Source organism: Arvicola amphibius, chromosome 11 (genome assembly GCF_903992535.2).
Source record: "Arvicola amphibius chromosome 11, mArvAmp1.2, whole genome shotgun sequence".
NCBI lineage: Eukaryota > Metazoa > Chordata > Mammalia > Rodentia > Cricetidae > Arvicola > Arvicola amphibius.
In genome coordinates this window covers 13,042,418-13,067,180 of record NC_052057.2, presented here as the reverse complement: position 1 = coordinate 13,067,180, position 24,763 = coordinate 13,042,418, and the positions used below count along the sequence as shown (strand labels likewise).

Sequence of the window (24,763 nt, the reverse complement as noted above, 5' to 3'; positions counted from 1 at the left end):
GCCTCTCTTATTATTGAAGCATTATAGTTTTCTGCTGTTATGGGTGCATCTAAGATTGAATGCCTATAGGTTTTATTTTGTTCTTACTTTTAGAAAGAAAAAGAACTTCAGAAGCTAACACAAGAAGAAATAAACTTGAAAAGTTTGGTTCATGATCTTTTCCAAAAAGTTGAAGAAGCAAAGAGTTCCTTAGCAATGAATCGAAGTCGAGGGAAAGTACTTGATGCAATAATTCAAGAAAAAAAATCTGGCAGGATCCCAGGAATATATGGAAGACTGGTAAAGTAGATTATATTTTACTCAGAAAAGACATTATAAATTATATTCTTAATTTGACTTCAGTATATATTGTTTCTTTGCCTAAAATAACGTTCAGTTTTTACTTGAAAGCATGACTGCTCAGACAAAATATTTTCCCTTACGGTTTGTTGTCGTTATTTATGTAGTTTTGAGCTGTTTATATTTATGTTATACATTACTCTCCTGCCCAGTCTTTCCAAAACTAACCTGAGAATATTTTTGCATCAGGACTTTAACACTGTAGCTAAGGTTGACCTTGAACTTCTGATCCTCTTGCCTCAACCTCCCAAGAGCTGGGCATTTGCCATCATACAAGAAAAGGTTTTTTCAAAAATAATAATTTAGAAGTTGGTCTTGATGGCGGTGCATGTTTTAATGTCAACACTTGGGAGTTAGAGGCAGTCAGATCTCTGAGATCAAGGCCAGCCTGATCTACACATATTGAGTTCTAGACTGGCCAGAGTTTGTATAGTGAGGCAGTATTACTGAGATCTGTTGTCCCGTTCATCACCAGGATTGGTTTGGCTGATCTTGCTGAACAGGCTTGTGCCTATTCTCTATTTCTCCCTCAGCATGCCAAGTATGTCCTTTCTAAAGCTGCACAAAACGATATAATAGAATGACCATCCAGATAGAAAAGGACTGGGTTTTTTGGTTGAGGATGTGCTGTAGTTGTACTTCCCTGCTAGAACCTCCAGACAAAAATAAGGATTAATATTAAATAAACATTTATTAAATAAATACTTTATTTGATTTTAGATTTTAATATAAAACCTAAAATTATAGGTTTTATAACATTTTATTTAATCATTTGTTTATGGTTTAGAAAGGTGAACTAGCTAATTTAGAACTCTTCAACTGTAACTAAGACTTCTTTACTTAAACTTCTTAAGCTTATATATCCAGTTGATGAGTTTCCTACTCAGCCTTCTGGAAAGGGGAACAGAATGACCTGGAAGGACAAATGGAATTTAACCAATATGGTTACTTCTATATCTAATATTAGATGACTTCTTTTTTAAACAGATTGGTCCTGTTTATTTGCTGTGAAAAACTAAAGTCATTCAGTGAAAGCTGCTAGAGATGTTTTTCCTTCTTCTTCCTCCTCCTTCCCCTTCTTTTTTGTTTTTTTTTTTTAAGACAAAGTTTCTCTGTGGTAGTTAGTTCTTCACAGCAAATAAAAAGATAGCTAAGAGATAAATTCATAACTACAAACTTAATTCTAGGCAGCTTTCAATATGAAACTTTGACTCTCCACATTATATGCTTTCATGGCATAAAACAATTCTTATATCCTATGTCTATTAAAAATTCACATTACATAACCATGAACACTCGAGGGTAGATTAGAAGCTATAGGACTTGGGATATAGCTTGGTGGTAGAATGCTTATAAGGCGCACAGTAACTTCTGTATTGATCCTGTAGAAAGGAAGGAAAAGTTGGTGTGATAAGGAAACATTGTGGCCCCTTTTATGCTTCTGTAAAACAAGTATACTTATTTAATCTTCCATTAAGAATGGTTTAAAAGCCAGGCAATGGCAAATGCCTTTAGTACAGTAGTCTGAGACAGGCTGACCTCTGAGTTCAAGGCCACCCTAGTTTACCCAATAAGTTCAGGACAGCCTAGACTACCACAGAGAAACTTTGTCTTAAAGAAAAAGAAGAAGGGGAAGGAGGAAGAAGAAGGAAAAAGAAGAAAGAAAAAATATTTTAAGAATAGCATTCAAGGGCTTGGGGGCTTAGCTCAGTTCAGTGGGACAAGGTCCTATGTTTAGTCTTCAGCTACAGAAACCAGAAAAGAGAATGTTCAGGGAGCTGGAGAAATAAATGGCTCAGTGGTTAAGAGCACTGACTGCTCTTCCAGAGAACCCTGGTTCGAGTCCCAGCACCCACATGACAGCTCACAACTGTCTGTAACTCCAAAATCTGACACCCTCACACAGACAGACAGGCCAAACACCACTGCACATAAGATAAAAATAAATTCTTTAAAAAAAAATAGTTCAAAATCCGAATAGTAATGAAATGATTTGTACTTTTTGTTTTTTACCCAATTCTTTATAAATTAATTTTCTATTTTTTTAATTATTAGGGAGACTTGGGAGCTATTGATGAAAAATATGACATTGCTATTTCATCCTGTTGCCATGCATTAGACTACATTGTTGTTGATTCTATTGATACAGCCCAAGAATGTGTGAACTTCCTTAAAAGACATAATATTGGCGTTGCAACTTTTATAGGTTTGGATAAGGTAAGCATTCATAATAAATAAGTTTCCTATAATTTAACTTTGAAGTGCCATATTTTTCCCTTAGAATATTAGATTTTTCTTAGCCATTATTCAATTACTCCCTGATAAGTTTTGAAATTTATATTCTGTGTGTACATGATTATGGAGGTTAAAAAATAAGTTTTGTGATGCCTCTACTAAAGAAATTCCAGTGTTAAAAGTGAATTCCAGTGAATAAATGACTGTTAGTATGATGTTTCTTAAGGGGTGTGGAGGAGCTAGAGACAGGGTTTCTCTGCATGGCCCTGGCTATTCTATAACTCACAAAGATCAGTCTGCCTCCGAGTACAGGGATTATTGCATGCACCACCACCTGTTAGTATGTTTCTAAACTGCTTCAGTGACCACTGCTTTCTTAATAGAACCTTTATTGAGATATGTAATTCTATTGTGAAGTATAGAATTAAGTTATTTTCACTATATCCACACCTTGCTGGACTATGGCCATTAATATAATTCCAGACTATTTTCATTGCTCCATAAGCATTAACAATCAGTTCGCCCACCCTCAACAAAACCGTTGATTTGCTTTTGGTTTCTATGGATTTATTCTGAGCATTGGTTGAATGGGATCATAATATGGGGCCTTTTACACATACATGCATTTACATAATTTTTCAGACTCATCTGTTTTGTAGCATGTACCTATCCTTTTTTTTTGCCTTCTGTTGCTTGTTTATACTTTTTTGGTTGACTTACAATAATGCTGTGGTGAAGATTCATGTACAACATTTTGTGTGAACGTGAGTTGGGATATCTAAGAATAGGGGTGTTTACTGGCGTGCCTTGTTTATTACAGCACATCTTAATAGATGTAAAGTGGTATCTAACTGCTTTTATTTTTGTTTCCCTAATGTTGAACATACTTTGTGTGCTTATTAATCATTTGTTTATCTTTCTTGGGAAAAAATGACTGTCTGAAATCTTTGCCTGTTTTCATTGGTTTGTCTTATTGAATTGTTAAAAACTCTTTAGTGTATACAAGTCTCTTGTTGGATACCTGCTATTTGGTGGGTTATATTTTCACTTTCTTGAATGTGTACTTTGAAGCACAAATGGCCCGGTTAACAGTATTTTTCTTTAACTTCTTTTGTGTGTTTAGACAAGATCTTGCTTTGTATCCCTGAATGACTTTGTGTCTAGACCAGACTGAACTTGAAGTAGTCCTCCTCTCTCTGTCTTCCAAGTGGTGGGGTTATATGAAAGCTCTGTTTGTGAGAGTTTTATAGATTTTAGCTCTTAAATTTAGGTGTCTAATTCATTTTGATGTTTTAGCTTAATGGTAAGTTTATGTTATCAAATTGCTCATTGCTACTGTATAGAAATAATTAATACTTGGGAATTTTATGTAGAAGCATGATAAGATTTTATTTAGGATTATAACACTTCAAAGACTACATAATTTTTTCCCCAACTTTTAGATGACAGTGTGGGCCAAAAAAATGGCCAAAATTCAAACTCCTGAAAATACCCCTCGGTTGTTTGACTTAGTTAAAGTAAAAAATGAGGAAATTCGCCAGGCTTTTTACTTTGCTTTACGTGATACCTTAGTGGCTGACAATTTGGATCAAGCTACAAGAGTAGCGTATCAAAAAGATAGACGATGGAGAGTTGTAACTCTGCAGGGGCAAATCATAGAACAGTCAGGTAAGTTGGAATTTTTTTTGTTCCTACCGATCTTTTGTTTTTTTTTCTTTTTAATCTTTGGTAAGACATTTAAAACTGAATTCTCCCACGTTCCCCAGGTACAATGACTGGCGGTGGAAGCAAAGTAATGAGAGGAAGAATGGGTTCATCAGTTATCGTGGAAATCTCTGAAGAAGAGGTCAGCACAGTGTAAAACAGACAGAATTTACCCATTGTAAACTGTACCCAGTATTGATTTAACAGGTTTTCTATTATGTAAATGTTAGCTATTTTGTTGAGTGCTTTTTGGGGGTGCAAAACACATTAATTCAAAAGTGTGTGCTTAAAAAAGGGTGTGTCAGAGTAGCAGAGCATTGGCTTAGCGAGCCAAGGCCCTAGGTTTGATCCCTAGCATCCCATTAGAAATAAAAATAAGTGCATATCTTTTTAGTTAATCTTTTAATATCATAGATTTTTCATAATTTAGTCACTTAATATCATTTACTTTGCAAATTACTGTTTTTGTTTTTCAATTTCAAAATACTTCAAGTATTTCAAAGACTTCTTATCCATGTTTCTAAATTTTATTTTAAGCACTTTGGGGATGTGGAGGTACAGATTAGTGGTAAGGTAATTTGTGTGGCCTTTGTGAGGTATGAACTCAGCCACCAAAATGTGCTCCTAGCCTGGATTTCTTTTTCCAAAATGTGCGTTAATTTCTCCCCATATTTTGAAATTATTTGGATGCTATGTTTTCATTAAAATATAGGTGACTGTGTCTCGAGCTTTGGTATTGGGGCTTGTTTGGTTACATGTCTCCTTTTGTTAGGCTAGGCTGGCCTCAAGCTCATAATCTTCCTCTCGACCTTCTTAGTAGCTGGGATTCCACTTGTGTACCACTACTTCTGACTTTTATTCTAGTCTTTAAGATTAGAAGTTTGAGGAAGGTAGACAAATGACTCAGCAGTTAAGAGCACTGCCTGCTGTTCTAAAGGTCCTGAGTTCAATTCCTGGCAATCACATGGTGGCTCACAACCATCTGTAATGAGATCTGGTGCCTTCTGGCCATAAAATATAAATATATTTGTTTATATATTATGTATACAATGCTCTGAACATGTATACTTTGGGGGCCAGCCATGATAATCTTAAGTCTGGGCAGCTCACCCAAAGGAAGTACTTTACTTTCAACCATTATCACCTGGGACTCTGGCCATGAATTTAAATAAGAGGCCTGAGTCTCGATAGTTTACCCTGAAGCAATACCTGGTGTCAGGAAAACACCACAAACTGAGATTACCCGACCCTCACCCAAGAGCAGACCATTCAAAGGAAATGCCTGGCATTCCAGCTACTGTAGATAGGATTGCCTGCCAGAACACCTCACCAGTACACCCCTAGATAAATGTCAGCTAATCAGGGGTCCTGAGCATCAGAGACCCCTCACCCCCACCTTTACCACTATAAAAACCCAATTCTAATTGAGCTCAGGGCTCTCCGATTATTCCAATGTATTGGACATGGAGAGAGACCGAGTTTAAAAACTTGATTAAAATAAAGGCTCTTTGCTTTTACATATGGGAATCTGTCTCCTTTGTTGGCTTTTGTGAGGACCCCACAAATTTGAGCATAACATACAAGATAATTTTTTACCAAAAAAAATGGAATTTGGGGTTTTTTAATTTTTAATTTTTTTGTTTATGAATGTGGGTGTTAATGTCTGTTTACCATGCCTGGTGTCCCAGGAGGCCACAAGAAGATATAGGGTCCTCTGGAACTGGAGTTAAAGAAGATTGTGAGCTATTATATAGTGACTGAGAATTAAACTCTAGCTCACAGGAAGTGCTCTTAACTGCTGTGCCATCTCTCTCCCGCCCTGTGTTTGTTTTCATTTTGTGAGTAAACTAACTTTACTGCCTCTTAAGAGGGCAGGCAAGATGGTTGAGAGGGTAAAGTCTCTTTCTGCAGAGCCTGACTTCATGAGTTCCAGCCCTAGAAGAACCAACTCCCACAGGTTGACTTCTGATAATAGATATGCATACCAATGCATACATATGGCTGTACACGTACCACTCTGTTAAAAATGACCCTTGAAGAATTTTTTTTTGTGTTTTAAGGTAAAAAAGATGGAATCTCAGTTGGAAAGGCATTCTAAACAAGCAAGGCAAATCCAAGAACAGAAAGTACAACATGAAGAAGCAGTCATTAAGTTAAGGCATAGTGAACGAGAAATGAGAAATACACTAGAAAAGTTTGCTGCAAGCATCCAGGTACTGTGTTTATGTTCGTATTCAAGTATTAGCTGAGACTGTTAGAATTTGTCAGCAAGTGGGAAAATGCATTTTGGGTTTGTTTCCAATTTTGAAATATAAAGGATGATTATTATTTTCCACTCTAGAATTACAATGTAATTTTAGCAGCTTCATTACCAATTATAGCTTCACTCTTGAAAAGTGGCTTGTTTTCTTGATTATAAAAAGTAGTATATACCAAGTTTTGTTTTTGTTTGTTTTGTTTTGTTTTGTTTTTTGGGGTTTTTTTTTTTTTTCTCTTGGTTTTTATCAAGATAGAGTCTCACTATGTATTTGTGGCTGTCCTACAAACTCACTATGCAGTCCAGGCTGACATCAAACTCACGGAGATCCATCTGCCTCTGCTGCTGAGTGCTAGTATTGAAGGTGTGCACCCTCATGTCCAGCAGCCAGTTGTTTCTATTTTTAAAGCAGCATTCAGAAAATACCTAAATTACAGCCTTTAACAACGATGCATAATCTTCAATTTTTATAATTTAATTGCATGCAATGTATTTATATATTTGTATAAAGAGTAATATACATTTTTAGTGCTATTAACTTTTCTTTGCTTAATATCTAAATTTACTTGATTACTCTGCCATGATTCATGTTTTCCTTTTCTCTTTTTTTGAGAGATGGATGGAGGGGTTTATCTTTTTAGCCCTAGCTGTTTTAGAACTAGCTCTGTAGGCCAGGCTGGCCTCACTTACAGAGATCTCCCTCCCAAGTGTTGGGATTATAGTTAAGTCTTTACACACACATTTATTTCCTTAAAGTGGCTCCTGAAATTATCATTAGCTGTGTTTCATTGTTTTGAAGCACCTCTTGCCTCATACCAAATTGTCTAAATAGTGATTCTAACTATCTTTGTAATAAGTTTGTACACATTTTATTTACTGATCATTTTAGCTTTTATATTGTTTTCTATCATTTTCTTGATAGCTTAAATGTCTTTTTAAAAATTAGTGTTCAAAGAAATATTTACTCTTACAAATTTAAAATATTTACCATATAGATGCTAAATTATTTTTATAGGGTTTATCAGAGCAAGAAGAGTATTTGACTGTACAAATTAAAGAACTGGAAGCTAATGTGCTTACTACAGCCCCTGATAAAAAGAAACAGAAATTGCTAGAAGAAAATGTCAGTGCTTTCAAAAAAGGTATGTTCAAAAATATTTTTTTTTAATTTGCAGTAATCAAATAATTTGTAGAATAATAAATTATAGTTAAATCTCTTGCATGGCAATATGCTGATTTAATTTAGCTTTTGGTATTGTTTAATTCATTCAAGTCTAAATTCGTGTGACAAGTAAGGAAACTAATGCATTAAGTGGTTTGTGTAATTTGCCTGTAGTCAGTCACATGGCATATGGCGATAGGGGAGTAGTAAGTAGCATGCTCTGGTGCCAGTCATGTCCTACGTTTCTGCTCAGCTTCTTCAGGATCATCACAATTAGATTAATAGGTGTGGGCTAGAGAGGTGGTCCAGTGATCTGAGCACTGATTGTTCTTTCAGGGGGCCCAGTACCCTCTTCTGACCTCTGAAGGCATAGACGGTACATTTAGGTGTATGCAGCAAAAGACACATCCACAAAATTTAAAAGGAAAAAAAAAATACATTTAGAAACCTGAGAATCTGAAGAAAGTAAATTACTTAAGAACACACAGCAAGTAAACAGTAAAGCTACTTACTTGAAGTCTTAGCTAAAAATGCTTTCCTCGACTTTTTCTTATAATTCGTAGCTGTCAGAATAGAAGCTGAAGAAAGCAACGCTGTAGGTGCAGTTGTCTTTGTACCTCACTTAGAGTGCTTTGAGCATGTTTCAGTGTATGCTGTTACTGCTCTTTCTACACTTGAAATTCCATCTGTCAAACTGAGAAAGTGTCAACAGCTTGTATTCCACCTCATATAGTCCACACCGTCAGGCTCAATCACTGCCAGCAAAAGCCAATCAGTTCATCATTTATGACTTCTACATTGCACAGCTAACTTTAGTTTATTTGACCTAAGTAAACCTGGGGTGTGTTTTTGGAACAAGGGAGACCCACCAATTCATCTTAACTTTGTAATAATGTGGAGGACTATTTATATAACCCAAAGAAAATACCCAGTTTCTCCAAACCTGAGAAAGCTCTTAGGGCAAATATACATCCAACAAGTGATAATTACTAACAAAAATGAATTCAGCTGTGTCATTTTTTAATTTTAGAATATGATGCTGTGGCTGAGAAAGCTGGTAAAGTAGAAGCCGAGGTTAAACGACTACATGATACCATCATAGAAATCAACAACCGAAAACTCAAGGCCCAACAAAACAAACTTGATATGATAAATAAACAGCTGGATGAATGTGCTTCTGCTATTACTAAAGCCCAAGTGGCAATCAAGACTGCTGACAGGTAGAATGTGTACCTCTCCAGCCTGCCCCCACCCCTGTCTGGACACTTTGAGGAAGGAAAAAAAAACTGAAAATGAAGATTTATTGTTTGTCTAGTTCAGAAAGAACAAGTTGGTTAACAGTTGTATGCCTTAGAAAAGTTGGAGTTTTGATTCGTAATCCAGTTGATGAAGGGTAGACATTAAGTTACTCTGGCATAGAGAAGTAGAGCTAGGTCTTACACAAGAAGTGATGAGGAAAAGCTCTGAAGAAAATCGTTTATTTTTTTATTTGTATATTGATCTATTTGACTAAAAGTAAGAAGCTAGAAAAAATCATTTGTTAGGAGCAGAAAGTCTGTTTAAAAGAAATATCTTTTGGTTTAGTTTTTGTTTTGGTTTTTTGTTGCTGTTTCTTTTTAAACCAACTGAACATGGTGACATACCTTGTGATCCCAGAGAAGACAGGGTCAGGCAAATTGCTGTATTTCTGTGTGTTCATAGACACTTTTACATGAAGCCAGGCAGTGGTGGCGCACGCCTTTAATCCCAGCACTGGGGAGGCAGAGGCAGGCGGATCTCTTTGAGTTCGAGACCAGCCTGGTCTACAAGAGCTAGCTCCAGGACAGCCAAGCTACACAGAGAAGAAACCCTGTCTCAAAACAAAACAAAAAAAAAAATGCAGCTTACATGAACAGACCTTATGGAAATTTTAATAAAACATACAACACAATCTGTAAGTAGTTATATAAACAGAGAAACCTAAGATGGTTCAGTAAATCACAAATTTTAAAATCACATTGTCATAAATTGTGTTGTTTGCTTTTTTAGAAATCTTATAAAGGCACAAGATTCTGTCGTCCGCACAGAGAAAGAAATAAAAGACACCGAGAAAGAAACAAATGACTTAAAAGCAGAACTAAAAGCTATTGAAGACAAAGCAGAAGAAGTCATAAGAAAAACAAATGCTGCTGAGGTAAGATCTGTTTCTGCCTTACAGGACAGATGTCATTTGAAGCAAAGTGTCGTGTAAGTTAAATTTTTTTGTGACTATTAAAGTGTATAACAGGACTGGAGAGATGGCTCAGCAGTTAAGAGCACTGCCTGCTCTTCCAGAGGTCCTGAGTTCAATTCCCAGTAACCACATGGTGACTCACAACCATCTGTAATGGGGTCTGGATTCCCTCTTCTGGCCTGTAGGCATACACACAGACAGAATATTGTATATATAATAAATAAATATTTAAAAAGTTTTTTAAGTGTATGACAAAATATGAGAACTTTCTGTCAATCAAATTTTATTAAAGTGAGACATGAAGAGAAATTGCTAACAATGTCTATGTAATGTTAAAAAAAATACCTATTTCACTTGTAGAGATGGTATTTGTCACAATTGTTCTTGGTTTTTAGGAGTCATTGCCAGAAATCCAGAAAGAGCATCGTAATCTACTTCAGGAACTTAAAGTTATTCAAGAAAATGAACATGCTCTTCAGAAAGACGCTCTTAGTATTAAGTTGAAACTTGAGCAGATAGATGGCCACATTGCTGAACATAATTCTAAAATAAAATACTGGCAAAAAGAGGTGAGATTACTCCCATTTAATTAATTTTAAACCTTTTCTGTTGGCTGGAAAGATAGTTCAGTGATTAAGAGCACTCGCTCTTACAGAAGACCCAGGTTCAATTCCTAGCACTACATGGCAGATCACAATCATATAATTCTAGTTCCAGGGAATCTAACATCCTTTCTTGTCCTCCAGGGATACCAGGCACATAAGTGGTCTATATATAAATACACACACACACACAGATGAAACACTGGTACTTTATTTTTTTTTAATTGCTTTTTGTTTTGTAGGAGCAGGTGTTTCTCTGGTTTTAAGTGTATGCTGTGATTCTTAATTCCATAATCACTTTTTTTATAAGGGATCTAATAGACAATTTAAAATTATTTGATACATAGAAATTAGTAATCATTAGAAGAGAGCAAGTACCTTCTCAGCCCAGAGCTTATGTGCAAAGTAGTCATGGTTCATTCCGATATTGTTTTTATAGCTGTCATTGTTGATGTTTTGACTTAATAAACTTGGAGCTGGAGAGAGCCCACTGGTTACTAGCCCTTGCAGCTTTTGCAGAGGACTCACAGCTTGCTTCCTCAAGCCAATATCAAATGGCTTAAAACCAACTCCACAGGATCTATGGCATCTACAAATGTGGCATACACACACACATGCATACACACACACACACCCATACACAAGTAAAAGTAAATTCATCCTGTTTTTATGTCTTCTCTTTAGATTTCAAAAATAAAATTGCATCCTATAGAAGATAATCCTGTCGAAACAGTACCAGTTCTAAGCCCAGAGGATCTTGAAGCAATCAAGAATCCAGATTCTATAACAAATCAAATTGCAATTTTGGAAGCTCAGTGTCATGAAATGAAACCAAATCTTGGTGCCATAGCAGAATATAAAAAAAAGGTATGAGTGAATTGAATTTTGCTTAGTTTAAATTAAGACCTTTGGTTTTTGCATAATGAGCAATGCTAATTCTCAGATTTGTGTAAACTTTTTTTTATAATCTTTACAGGAAGAATTGTATTTGCAAAGAGTAGCAGAATTGGACAAAATTACTTCTGAAAGAGATAATTTTAGACAGGCATATGAAGATCTTCGGAAACAAAGACTCAATGAATTTATGGCAGGTTTTTATGTAATAACAAATAAGTTAAAGGAAAACTACCAGATGCTTACTTTGGGAGGGGACGCTGAACTCGAGCTTGTGGATAGTTTGGATCCTTTTTCTGAAGGAATCATGTTCAGGTTTGTAAGATTTGAATCCTCCGTGTTTCCTGAATTAATATTTCTTGTGAGGGGAGTGTGAAGGTTGGAACTATAACTTCTTTTATTGGTGATAAATACTAACTTGTTTATGTATCTTGTGAGTTTACATCATAAAATATGTGCAAATTATGTTTACAATGACTAAGTTCATTAATCTTTTAAAAAAATTTTCTTGCCGGGCGGTGGTGGCGCACGCCTTTAATCCCAGCACTCGGGAGGCAGAGGCAGGTGGATCTCTGTGAGTTCGAGGCCAGCCTGGTCTACAAGAGCTAGTTCCAGGACAGGCTCTAAAAAAGCTGCAGAGAAACCCTGTCTCGAAAAACCAAAAAAAAAAAAAAAAAAAAAAAATTTCTTCAATGCTAGATTCAATAATGCCAATATTTATAATCCTGGCTTATTACTACAGGGAGATGGGAGCAAAACAAACTTACAGGCCAGGTAGCCAGGCTTATACAGCAGTGAAATGACTGTCAAAGTAGAAATACTTTCTTTAACACCCCCCCAATAGTTTTATTTATTACAAAATTGGTTAAGAGAAAATAACAAATAGTAGCTAGTTTACTGTTTTAATCTTAAAATTCTGGTAGATAACTGGGTAGTTGGTGGCACATGGCTTTAATATCAGCACTAGAAAGGCAGAGGCAGGCAGATCTTTGTGAGTTCAGGGCCAATGTGATCTACAGGCCGAATTCCAGGACAGCCAGGGTTATACAGAGAAACCCTGTGTCCAAAAACTTTAAAAATTCTGGTAGGTGTTTCTAACATGTTTATCTTCCAATAACATTTCTGTAAACTAGGAATAAAAGACCAGCCGTCAGGGCATGGGGAGTATACACGGAATCCCAGCACTGATTTGGTTTAGGCAGGAGGATCAAAAGTCTTAATAAAAGATCATTACATACTGAGGTCACCCTGTTTAAAAAACCAAAATCTAAATAATAGTATTTGTGAAATGCAGCATACAGATTTAGCAAGGAAAAGTAGTTGATGTTAATTATAGGAAATACTTCAGGAGTTTTAGCCTTAGTTTTACAAGGCAGTTCAGTAACATTTCTTCATTATTTTAGTGTTCGACCACCTAAGAAAAGTTGGAAGAAGATCTTTAACCTTTCAGGAGGAGAGAAAACCCTTAGTTCGTTGGCCTTAGTGTTTGCTCTTCACCACTACAAACCCACTCCCCTCTACTTCATGGATGAGATTGATGCAGCCCTGGATTTTAAAAATGTGTCTATTGTTGCATTTTACATATATGTGAGTAAATCTTGGGAAATTGTTTTATTTCTTGCTATTGGGATTTTTATTTTACCCAAATTTTAATAATTAGCTTTCATGAATTATCCATTATCCCATGTTAATCATGTCAGAATTACTGCCCACAAACTTATGGACTAATATGCCTATTTATTATATAATTTGTCTTTTTTTTTTTTCTTTTTAGGAGCAAACCAAAAATGCCCAGTTCATAATAATTTCTCTCCGGAATAATATGTTTGAGATTTCGGATAGACTTATTGGAATTTACAAAACATACAATATTACAAAAAGTGTTGCAGTGAACCCAAAAGAAATTGCATCTAAAGGACTTTGTTGAACTTGTTTATATTGAAGATTCTTCAGTTAAATTGCCTAGATTTATTATTTCTAGGTTTCTGTCTGTAACGAATTTTAAATTGTACATTTTTCTAAGTTGTGTGACAAGTGGTTTCTTTTTTACTGCTGATAATGTCTAAAACAAATTGTATCCATTTCTATATTATAAAAATGAGTCTGGCTGATTTTTTTGTTTTAACAATTCTTTGGTTCCTTGGGAAATTGACAGCACACCCCCAAGAATTAAAACAAAAGTAACCATCTTGCCTCTCCATTTTTCCAACACTTCTTCGAAATTCATACTAGTGGCATCAGGAAGGTGTGTCAGGAAATATACTTTTCCAATCAACCCCACCCACAAAATGTTCACTGCATTGAGTCACTAGTTCAAGGTCTCTGGCACACCATCAATGGACTCTCACTGGAATGCCTTTTGGACATACTGCTATTGTTGGGGAAGGGGGGGGCAATCCTGTGGTTATTCTGCCATACCAGTCCCTTCTAGCACTTCAGACGGTCACAGACACAGGATGTGTCAACCCAAGGCCAAGGATGTGAGTCTGGGCATTAGCTGAGTCTTTAGCCACTGGGACTACCTCCTCAGGCTAGAAGCAGAGCAAGCTCTGGTAGGCACAAGACATCAAGGCCAGGTACCAAGCCTGTGGAGAGGGGTGGGGCCATTTCTACCCTGGGAGGCAGGATCCTCTCTCCTGCTACAGGTTTTTTGTTTTGATTGGTAAGAGTTCCTTGGTGGTGGTGGCACATGCCTTTAATCCCAACACTTTGGAAGGCAGAGGCAGGCGAGTCTCTTGAGTTCTTCGAGGCTAGGCTGTCTACAGGAGGTAGTTCCAGGACAGGCTCCAAAGATAGAGAAACCCCATCTTGAAAAAAAACAAAAGTATATTACCCTGCAATCCCAGGTAATGGTGGCAGGCCAGATTATGACTGAGGGTTCTGGTCTGCCTACATAGGCTAATCCAAACATAAAAGCAAATGTTTCCATGTCTAACTCTCATAAAACCACCATGTACTCGTATTGCCTGAATATTACGCTACTAGAAATAAATTTGCAAATAGCTATCACCAGGTGTGTGTGGTAGTATGCTATACTTTTTTTTTTAAAGATTTATTATGTATACAACATTTCTTCCCTGTATACTTGCATACCAAAAGAGGGCACCAGATCTCATTATAGATGGTTGTGAGCCACCATGTGGTTGCTGGGAATTGAACTCAGGACCTCTGGAAGAGCAGTCAGTGCTCTTAACCTCTGAGCCATCTCTCCAGCCCCTATGCCATACACCTTTAATCCCAGCAGTCAGAGGCCTAATCTACTTAGCACATTCCTGTCTCCAAGTATTTGCCTTATTCAGTTTCTAAGGAATTAGTCAAATGCTTCCTATCATGATTCATAATAAAGCACTACAAATCGGCAGCATGCTACAAATATAAAAGTGAATAGTTTTAATAACTAGGTGGAGTTGAGAGCTAACTTCTGTATAAAAATTTCAAAGCCAATTCCTAAGCCATTCAATAAAATACCAAGTTTATTCAAATATATTGTTACACATAAAACCCAGAATTTCCAAATGTGTTTTTTGTACAATCTCAGCCTCATAGTAAAGATATAAAACAGTATATAATTTACCAGAAAACAGAGTTGTACACTAAAAACTGTCAAGCCTTTAAGGTAATACTCAGTATATGCTTGTTTAGGTTGGAACGTAAGTTTCGGTTAATAACACCAATCTTGGCCTGCTCCAGTGTTTAAAGCATGTTAAAACACTGATGAAAATGTTCTCCCACCTAATATGGCACTGCATTACTTTAGTTTGTTGCTCATCTGTACAAAGAAGTTAGTAGCCCCTTGAAAAATGTCTTAGCTAACACTTAAAAATAGCCCTTGGTGTGACCTATGTGTTAAAAACTGAACACTGTATCCCCTCACCTCCACTTTATCTTCCAAATAGCCTCAGTATATAATTATGCTGGATAAGTGGACCTAATGATTAATAGTGATAAACTTTTTTTGCCTACAACATCCTGCTGTGGCATGTATGCCTACATGCCAGAAGAGGGCACCAGATCTCATACATGGTCATGGAATCATACCATATGGTTGCTGGGAACTGAACGCAGAACATCTGGGAGAGCCATCTCTCCAGGCCCTAAAGATAAACTTCTAAGCATTTTAACCTTGACATTAACACAGCTTTATAATGAATCTAGGACTAAAAGTATTTTGTAATCTGACCTTTGAAATAAGATCCCCAGAGCTAGGGATTCAATAGCCCATTTGGGTATTTTAATGACAGTGAACCAAAGTTACACAGCAAACATCATGCTAGTCCTTGTTAAGGAATTAAAGGTTGCCTTACTGAGCTCTTTTAAGATTACCTAATTATGGCAACTCATAATTCTCAGTACTTGGGCTATAGAGTGAGACCATTTTAAGATATAGTTTACATGAATTCTATTAAATGAATCACATCAACATGATTGTCATAATATACGTTTCATATACTTTTTATGTAAGAACAAGATTAAAATACTGCAAAAGCAAAATATATTGTTTTGCTTTCTGGTGCTGGAGACAAGGCAAAGGCACCACCTCGTTTTTAACTTTTTTTTTGGTTTTTAGAGATGTCAGTACAATATCCAGACTGACCCTGACTTAAGAGATTCTCTAGCCATTAAACTCAGATTCTAAACACAGTCAAAGTTTATATAAAAAAGTACTAGACACTTGCTTTATCCAAAAGCTCTATTTGAAATGAATTCTCTTGATTTGTTTGACCAAAAAGATGTTTAAGCAATGCCAGCCTGAAAATTTTAAAACTTTTCCCACCTACATCTATACACTGAAAAACTTCAAACCACATCAAGATAGATATGTGGATCAGGGATCTTGTCGATTTTTTCTAATCTAATATCTACATATACAAAGAACTGCAAAGCTACTGTAGCATGTTATAGTAAAAAAAAGATATGCTTGTTAAATTTAAAACTTTGACTATCAAGCCAATAAAATATTCAAATCAAAAATAATTTTCTAATTTGATTTGAATAATCTTTCAGATAATATATCATTTCTGGCACCATTTCTACCCAACCATGGAAGGTTTGCCATATTTCTATGTAAGTTTGTTACTTATGCTACCCAACTTCCATCTAGCAATGGTTAGCCTCTGCTAAACAGAAGCCCACTTAAAACTGTTCATTTGGGTTTTCAACGAGAAACTATTTTCAACATGATTTCCTTTAACAAATATAAAGTGTAGCATACCATATTTTTTAAGTCACTTAAGTTATTAGATAAACTTTGGTAAACAGACAAAGAGACCTCAGAGAAACATATTGAAGTGATTTCATTTAGGAAGGTGATTATGTGTTGGTTGAAAAAGAGTATCAACATTAATATCATTGAAATCAGTGAAACTACAGCAATATTTAAAATTTTAAAGAATTCGAGTTCTTTTTCATCCTTCTCAGGCCAGGAACATGGCATCCTTTTTGAAGAAATTCTCATTTCAGGAATGACAGCTTTCTTAATATGTCCAATTTCTGTTCTGCTCCACTCTTCCTTTAAAACTTTGCTTACTCGAGGATAAATTTCAACAGGCTGGACCTCGGGAAGTGGTCTCCGTTTCAACATCTGCACACGTTGGCGGACGTCATCAATTTTTTCCAGGAATTTAAGTGGAGACTCATCTTGTAAAGATGTAGTCACTGTCATTAACTCAAGCTGCTGTTCTCTGATCTCCTTCACCCTTTCAATCTGCGGAGTGTATTCTTGATTAATCAGCTTGCCAACATCACAGAGAGCTGCCAAAAAAAATTTCTTTTTCTGTTCTAATGTATCACTAAGCTCCTTAAAATACTGAAGAACAAATTCCTTATCACCTTGAACCATTTTTTCAGAATGACACTTCTGTTCTTCAAGCTTTTCAATAAGACGGGTGATGTCTGTCCAGTGTGTGTCGGTTAACTGTTTAAACAACTTCTGAGGTGTATCCTTTTCTTTCAGATAGGCACTTTGAAGGTCATCTATAGGATGACCATGATGTTGGCCTATAGTAAGACAATGGCCACAAACTAATTTTTTGTCTAGTAGGCAATAAACATTTAGTGGCTGCCTGTAGTGTTCAGGGCAGGTGACAACATCTGGGTGGTCTTCTTGCTGGTACTTTTCAATAATTGCTCTCAATGCAAAATTTACAGGTAAGGATTCTATACCAGTTGAAGAAATTTCAATAATACTTCTGCAGTTAGGACACTTGAGTGGAATTCGCAAAGGCCTCCATATATAAAAGTTTCCAGTTGCCTGAAGAACATTTTCCAAACAATTTCTACAAAATGTATGAGAGCATGGTAGAACTCGAGGGTCTTCGAAAATACTATAACAAATGGGACATGTTAACTCGTCCTCAAAATTGTGCATTTCCTGTCAAGACAAAAAAAAATTAAGTATATGTAGCATACGTCTGGCATTCTATGTAAGGTTTTAGGCATGACCTTCAAATTAAATGCAGTATTTGCCATTTAAAAGAAAAGCATTTTTAGATGACTCTTTGCAGTTCAACTCCTAATACATACTGAATAAGAGGACCATCTTAAACTTAAAAGTATTCCACTGCTGGGCAGAGGTGGTGGACACCTTTAGTCCCAGCACTTGGGAGGCAAAGGCAGCAAATCTCTGAGTTCTAGGCTAGCCTGGTTTACAGAGCTAGTTTCAGGAGAGCCAGAGCTGTTACACAGAGAAATCCTGCCCTCCACCCCCCAAAAAAAAGAAGAAAAAAGGAAAAAAAAGAACCTTGAAATTAGTGAAACCGACTTTATGTACCAAAGACTAATATTCAGTTGAAGTCAACTTAATGCAAGTCTTTACATTATAAGATACTAAGGTAAAACAGCACTTTGTAATGTACAAAAAAACTAATGAGCCGGGCGGTGGTGGCGCACGCCTTTAATCCCAGCACTCGGGAGGCAGAGGCAGGCGGATCTCTGTGAGTTCGAGACCAGCCTGGTCTACAAGAGCTAGTTCCAGGACAGGCTCCAAAGCCACAGAGAAACCCTGTCTCGAAAAACAAAAACAAAAACAAAAAAAAAAAAAAAAAAAAAAAATTGGTTTAAAAAAACTAATGACTAGGCAAGACTAAATAGATATTTATATAGCATTAGGCCTAGCAAAATTATTCTATTTAAAGGGGAAAAAAGAGTGGTTTTTCCTGAGATAAATGCTAGGGCTGCAGGCACAAGGCACCACAACTGGCTCAGTGATTCTTACAAACTCTTAACTTTTCTAGGAATTACTATTAAGATCAGCATACGGCAATTCCTATTTTTCTCTTTTCCTTTTGTCCTTCTGTGGTGCTAATAATCAAACTCAAGCAAGGCCTTGTACATGCTAGGCAGAAACTCAACCATGAGTTACACAGCACCAGATCCAAACCGATACTGCGGTATTCTAAAGCAGTAATTTTAACTTGAAAATTTAAAAGGGAAAAGTTCATTGACAATAAAAATAGATTGAGAGTTGATGATGATAACACGTACTGACTGAAAAATGAGAATCTAAAATAAATGGTAAAAGAAAACAAAGAATACCGTTCATCTTTTTCCTTCATTTAAAATGTTTGAGAGGCTGAAGAGATGGCTTAGTGGCTATGACTGCAAACTTGTTCTGCAAACTTGTTCTTCCAGAGGATCAGAACTCAGCTCTCAGCACATAAAGACGCTCACAACCACATACAAAAGCAGCTCCAGAGTACCCACTTCCCTAGTACCTCTACATGCCTGCCCCACAACATACACACATACACACACATAACTAAAAATGACTTTTTAAAAATGTATTTCAAGAATATCCCTAAAACAGAAAAAGGAATCCAGCATTAGTCCAGAAACTCATTTGACACAGGGTGGACATCCATTGGCTGTTAATATTTCCAACAGAAGCTGGAAGATCAGCAGCCTGCTTTTAGAGTTTTACTTTTTATTGTTCTCAGCAGCAATAAACCTTAAAACTGCCTAGCTATGGCAGGGAAAAATCAAGTACATCGCTGTTTAAAGAACCTTAAACAAATCCTAGATGTTCTTTTGTTTTTTTGAGATGGAGTTTCTCTATGTAGGCTTGGCTGTCCTGGAACTCACTGTGTAGACCAGGATGGACCAGGCTAGCCTCGAACTCAGAGATCCACTTGCCTCTGCCTCCTGAGTCCTAGGTGTTCTCTACAAAGACTATAAAAGCTGGCAAAAACCTATATAAAACTAGTTCCAGATTAGAAGTTTATAAGAACAGGGCTAGGCTTAATAGTGTGTGTGTCTAGCATGCATTGAGGTCTGCCATTCTGTCATCACCAAAGCAAGTTTGTAGCCATAGCATTTGAAAGTATCTTTCATCTGTTTTAGCCTTACCTCTAACATCAGTGAGACTACTGAGGCTGCTAATACCCTAGAGTGTCTTTTTAATTTAACTATGGAGGCATTTTTACCTCGAGCACTTTACGAGATTGTATAAGAATTTCTGTAACATATTATATAGAATGTAAGCCTCCCATTAGGTCAGAAATAGTACCTAAACAGCAGTCTTAAAAGCAATCTGGGCTTTTTAATAATAAACTCTGTTAGAAACAATAAAGAGCCCATTAGAAAATATATCATGTATTGTCTGACTGACAATATTCAGGATCCATAATTAGCCAAGGTGTGGCATGTAGAGACTAAGTCCTGACCTGCACAGGATTCCAGGAAACGAATGATTGGGCAACGGTACAGAGACGACAGCCACTGAAGAGAAATGCGAGTGAATGCACGCCTAGCAGCCTTTACAGCTTCACCCCACACCCACAGAGCGCTTAAGTCATACAAAAATTACCAAGGATAACAAACATGTTTCTCAGAGTACCAATGATGTCAAAATACACAATGAAGGACTACAGAATAGTTCTTTGAAAGGAATAAAATTTAAGCAATGGACATACATTTGATCCAGATTTAGTATCATTGGCTATTTGGTGTGCAGGTAGCAAAACTGGAAGACATTAGATTTTAGGACTAGTTTGCTTACACATTAAATAGCCTCTAGTATTATTAAATCTTCAAAGTTCTATTTTATATCTCTCACAGAAATCTAGGGAGGGGTTGGAACATGATTCAGTGGATAAACCATTTACCAATGTAAGCTCGAGGACCTGAGTTTGGATCCCCAGAAGCCATGCAAAGCTGAACACAGTATATATCAATAAACCAAGCCAGCACTCAGACACCAAGATGGAGGTAGAAGTGAAAAAAAAGACCAACTCTACAGGAATTAAAAGGAGGCGGCGTACATAGTTGTACAAACATAAAGCACTCAAAAGATCTCTGAGAATCCAATTGATGACCCAATAGCTCAACCTTTAAATTGTTAAGAAGTTTCCAAGCAAAATATCAATGGTTTAACACTGGACTCTACGAGAAAATGAAGCAATACCAAATATTGATTTACCAGACTGACATTGAACTGGGGACGACGGGGGACACACTAAAATTTCCCTTAGTAAAGTCAAAGCTGGGTGTAGTGGTGCCCACCTAGCACCCAGGAGGCAGAGGCAGGGGATCTCTGAGTTCAAGGCCAGCCTGAGTGAATTCCAGGGCAGCCAGGGCTACAGAAAAACTCTGCCTCAAAAAAAAAGAAAAAGAAGCCAATACTCAATAAAAATGTCAACTGTTTATTATCTTGAATGTGAGTCAAATGCGAGTATGCGCATCTCAGTAAGCATGGGATCAGAGGACAGCTTTCGGAAATCAGTTGTCGACTTCTTCCATGGGTTCCAATGATTAAATTCTGGTAATTAGGTTTATGTGACAAACACTCAGGCACTGAGCCATCTTGACAGCCCAAAAATATGGGGGAAGAAACTTATGTACATTAGAAACATATTATTTAGAAATTCAGACGTGAATGTGGGCAGAGAGTCAGTTGCATGCCTTTCATCCCAAGCACTTGGGGAACAGAAGCAGTTGGACTCTGCGAGTTCAAGGCAAACCTGGACTAACAGTGAGTTCCAGAACAGGCAGAGATCCACAGAAAGAACCTATCTCAAAAAAAAAAAAAAAAAAAAAAAAAGTGAAAACTAAAAAACAATGTTAGATGAATATGATGGGTTTTAAAGAACAAGGACAGGGAGCAGAAAAAAGTATCAAAGTATCTGTCAACTTTTAATGCTGTTATTTAATCAGCATACAGCTAAAAATGTAACAAACGATTAAAAGACAGACAATCCTACAAGTGGCCAGGCAGAAATGTACCATGCAAACCAAGAAAACATCAACAATGGGATATGGCAGAAGGATTAAAAGTTTGAGGCCAGCCTGAGCTATATAAATGGGACCCTGAAGAACACAGTAATTTCTTAAAAAAATAAACAAAATAAAAACCCTGTAAGACCACAGTTATCCTTTATACGTGCTGTTCTGTAATATAACCTAGCTGCTACTCCTTTTATCAAGAGATGAAATCTATGTACCAACACCACCACCCCCAGAAAATTTGTATAGGTCAAATGACTGCTTTGAGCAACTCTGACTATCAGTTCCTTTTCTGTTGTTATAAAACACTACGACCAAGGCAGCTTAGAGAAGACAGTTTACCGTGGCTTACAGTTCCAGAGGGTTAGAGTCCACGACAGTGGGACAGCATCGCAGCGGGCAGCTGGAGTAGGAAACCAAGGGATCTTTAACAGAAGCAGGCAAGGGATAGAGCGAACTGAAAAGTGAGGCAAGGAAGCTTTCAACTCTCAAAGCCAGCACCACTAACAAGGTCTCCAGCAAGGCTGTATAATCTCTACAACAGCGCCACCAACTGTGGACCAAGTGTCATGTCAAATGCCTAATCCCACTCAAAACACCAACTAGCAGCTATGCAACAAGTCTAGGCTACCCGGACTTTCAAAAACAGCACTAAGATGCCAGATATATTAGTAAAAAGGCCGTCTTGGAAACAGCTAGCCAAGCTTTCAAGTGTTATACAAAAACAGATAGCCAGAATACACACAAAGCAACAAGGAATGCTACTGTTAAGATATATTACAAAGCATCCATACGTTCAAGAAAGAAAAAGTTTTTACACCAGAATCTGGCACCTGTGTGACTTATTCACATCTAACTATAAAAACATTAGCAAAATCTCTAGTTAAAAAACAAAGCAGGTAGCCAGGTGGTGGTGGTGCACTCCTTTAATCCCAGCACTCCAGAAGGCAGAAGCAGGTGGAGCTCTAAATTTGAGGCTGGCCTGGTCTACAGTAAAAGTTCTGGGGCAGCCAGGGCTACACAAGAAACCCTGCCTTGGAAAAAGAAAAAAGAAAAAGAAAAACCCAAGGGGTTGGAGAGATGACTCAGAGGTTAAGAGTACTGACTGCTCTTCCAGAGGTCCTGAGTTCAATTCCCAGCAACCACATGGTGGCTCACAACCATCTGTAATAAGATCTGGTGCCCTCTTCTGACCTGCAGGGAGACATGCAAGCAGAACCTTGTATATGTAATAAATAAGAAAAAAAAAAAGGTGAACTTTGAAGTCAAATGACAGTTGTTCCTCACATTACACCTCCTCCATACGATGGTTAGAATTTTATACAACACCAATATACATCTTTTTTCAAGGTATTTTAAATTTTACATCACAGCCCAGACCACACACTGTAAAAATGTACTGACTTTTCTTCATATACACCTCACTTAGCCGAGCTTACCTGGCTTGTTGATCTCCTGATCTGGATACTGAATATACTTTATCTTCTCCAACTTTTCCAGGTTCTTTTGTTATTCTAAAATCAAAACAATTGAATGTTTCAGATTTTGTAAGGAAAAAAAAAAGGAGAAGAGGAAAATTGCATCGGGAAGGTTGTTCACGAACTCTGCGGCTAATCTACACTATAGTCCGATGGTTGGTTGGCTATTTTTTGCTTTGCAGAAGTAGTGACACCAACAGCCACAAACAGCCTGCAGGGAACACAACTTTCATCTGGAAAACGCCAACAATTTTGCAAAAAAGAACTTTTTGCAACACAAGGCATCTGTGAGTCTGGATCTTTTTAACCAATAGAATGACGGGAACTAAGCACTCACGGTTCAGCTTGACGGCTTTGCTGAGACCAGGTTTGCCCTCGCCGGGGGCCTGGACTCGCTAGTTTACCAGGATGGCCTTGAACTCACAAGGACCCTGGCTCTGACTCCCGCGCTGGGACTACCGGTGTCCACTACCATGCCCAGCTACAAAGTCTGGGCTGTTGAAACGCAGCAAAACCACGAAAAACACCCGCGCGCATCGACTTCCCTGGTTCGCAACTAAGAACCTAGGTTATCCCCATCAACGCGCCTCCCCCGCGTCCCACTCCTGTCTCTGCGATGCCGTGGGACTCAGTTTCACCTACGCAGGTGCCCATCTGTAAAATGGGCAGAGGCTCTACGCGAACCCCAAACAAAGAAGCAGCTCAAGATGGCAGTCGTCCCCGCCCCTCCTCCGGGATGTCCCGGCTTCAACCGTCCCGCCTGGTCCTGCGGGGTCCCCTCGGCTCACCCACCGGCCACCAAGGGCCCGCCTGCAGCTCCGCGCCGCCGCTCCCCACGGCGCGCGTGGGGCGAGAGCAACGGCCGCGGCGCCCAGCCCCGCCTCCCGCTCCTCCGGTCCCGGGTGGACGCAGCCGGGCAACCTGGCTCGGAGCCTCCCCGTCGGGGCCCGACGGCGGCCGCGCGTACTCACCGCGAGGCTGGCGACGGCGCGCGCGGCAGAGGCTCCGGGGCAGCCTGGAGCGACGGTGCGAGCCGCTCGCCTGAGACTTCAGCGGTCCGGGAGGGGCGGAGCCTGCGGGCGCCGCCGCCGCCTCCGAGCGGCTTTCGCCCGCGCCGCCTCGGCCAATGAGAGGGCGCGGGCGGCCTTTGAAAGTCAACGGCCGCGGGCCGGGCGCCTGCGCGCTGGGCGCGGCGGGGGAGCGCGGCTGGGTCGGGCGAGCTTCAGGGGTCCGGGGTCGCGGCTCGTAGCGGGAGGGCCGGGGGCTGGGGTGGCGCCGGGACCGGGGGGTGGGGCGAGCGGCCCGGGACGCCCGCGGCTTCGGGAGGAGGCTCGGCCCGACTGCTTAGTACTCGCGACCACGCCCGCGCGCGCTGTCCCGGGCCACGCGGAGCCTTCCATTGTTACCTCACAGGTTCCTAGCCCCGGCCGGCCGCTGAAGTCACCGCCTGGAGGGCGCGGCCTCCGCCCGCCCCGCCGAGGCCTCGGGCCCCCCTTCCCGGGTGTCCCCCTCCCGCCGCCACCACCCCCAGCTCGGGCGCGCTCGGCGGGACTGGCGCCTGCTCCCCCGCCTTGTCCCCGCAGGCGGTCCCCGGCCGCCCACCCTCGCCAGCACGCGGGACCAGGGAGCGCAGCCTTCGTCGTCTTCCCGCTCGCTCCCCGG

General features: G+C 38.9%; 2 protein-coding genes across 2 annotated transcripts in view; one reads left to right on the top strand and one right to left on the bottom strand.

Moving 5' to 3' along the window:
* Nucleotides 1-13,516, top strand: part of Smc4 (structural maintenance of chromosomes 4) — a 31,190-nt gene extending 17,674 nt beyond the window's left edge. The window contains exons 12-24 of the mRNA XM_038348350.1: nt 94-279; nt 2,395-2,556; nt 4,017-4,242; nt 4,341-4,420; nt 6,339-6,491; nt 7,551-7,677; nt 8,728-8,917; nt 9,726-9,870; nt 10,305-10,478; nt 11,196-11,378; nt 11,488-11,720; nt 12,809-12,992; nt 13,180-13,516. Of these exons, the coding sequence (XP_038204278.1) occupies nt 94-279; nt 2,395-2,556; nt 4,017-4,242; nt 4,341-4,420; nt 6,339-6,491; nt 7,551-7,677; nt 8,728-8,917; nt 9,726-9,870; nt 10,305-10,478; nt 11,196-11,378; nt 11,488-11,720; nt 12,809-12,992; nt 13,180-13,332 (2,196 nt within the window). The 3' untranslated portion in view covers nt 13,333-13,516. The remainder of the gene's footprint in view (nt 1-93; nt 280-2,394; nt 2,557-4,016; nt 4,243-4,340; nt 4,421-6,338; nt 6,492-7,550; nt 7,678-8,727; nt 8,918-9,725; nt 9,871-10,304; nt 10,479-11,195; nt 11,379-11,487; nt 11,721-12,808; nt 12,993-13,179) is intronic.
* Nucleotides 13,517-16,331: 2,815 nt separating this feature from the next.
* Trim59 (tripartite motif containing 59) lies at nt 16,332-24,151 on the bottom strand. The gene is made up of 3 exons (XM_038348270.1): nt 24,073-24,151; nt 23,063-23,137; nt 16,332-17,775 (listed from the first exon to the last, which is right to left on the bottom strand). Exon 3 carries the CDS (start codon nt 17,770-17,772, stop codon nt 16,561-16,563), a length of 1,212 nt encoding a protein of 403 aa, XP_038204198.1. The 5' UTR covers nt 17,773-17,775; nt 23,063-23,137; nt 24,073-24,151; the 3' UTR covers nt 16,332-16,560.
* Nucleotides 24,152-24,763: the final 612 nt, after the last annotated feature.

What these genes read in the sequence shown, in the direction of transcription:
- Trim59 (XM_038348270.1), bottom strand. Translation starts at nt 17,772, where the DNA reads ATGCACAATTTTGAGGACGAGTTAACATGTCCCATTTGTTATAGTATT.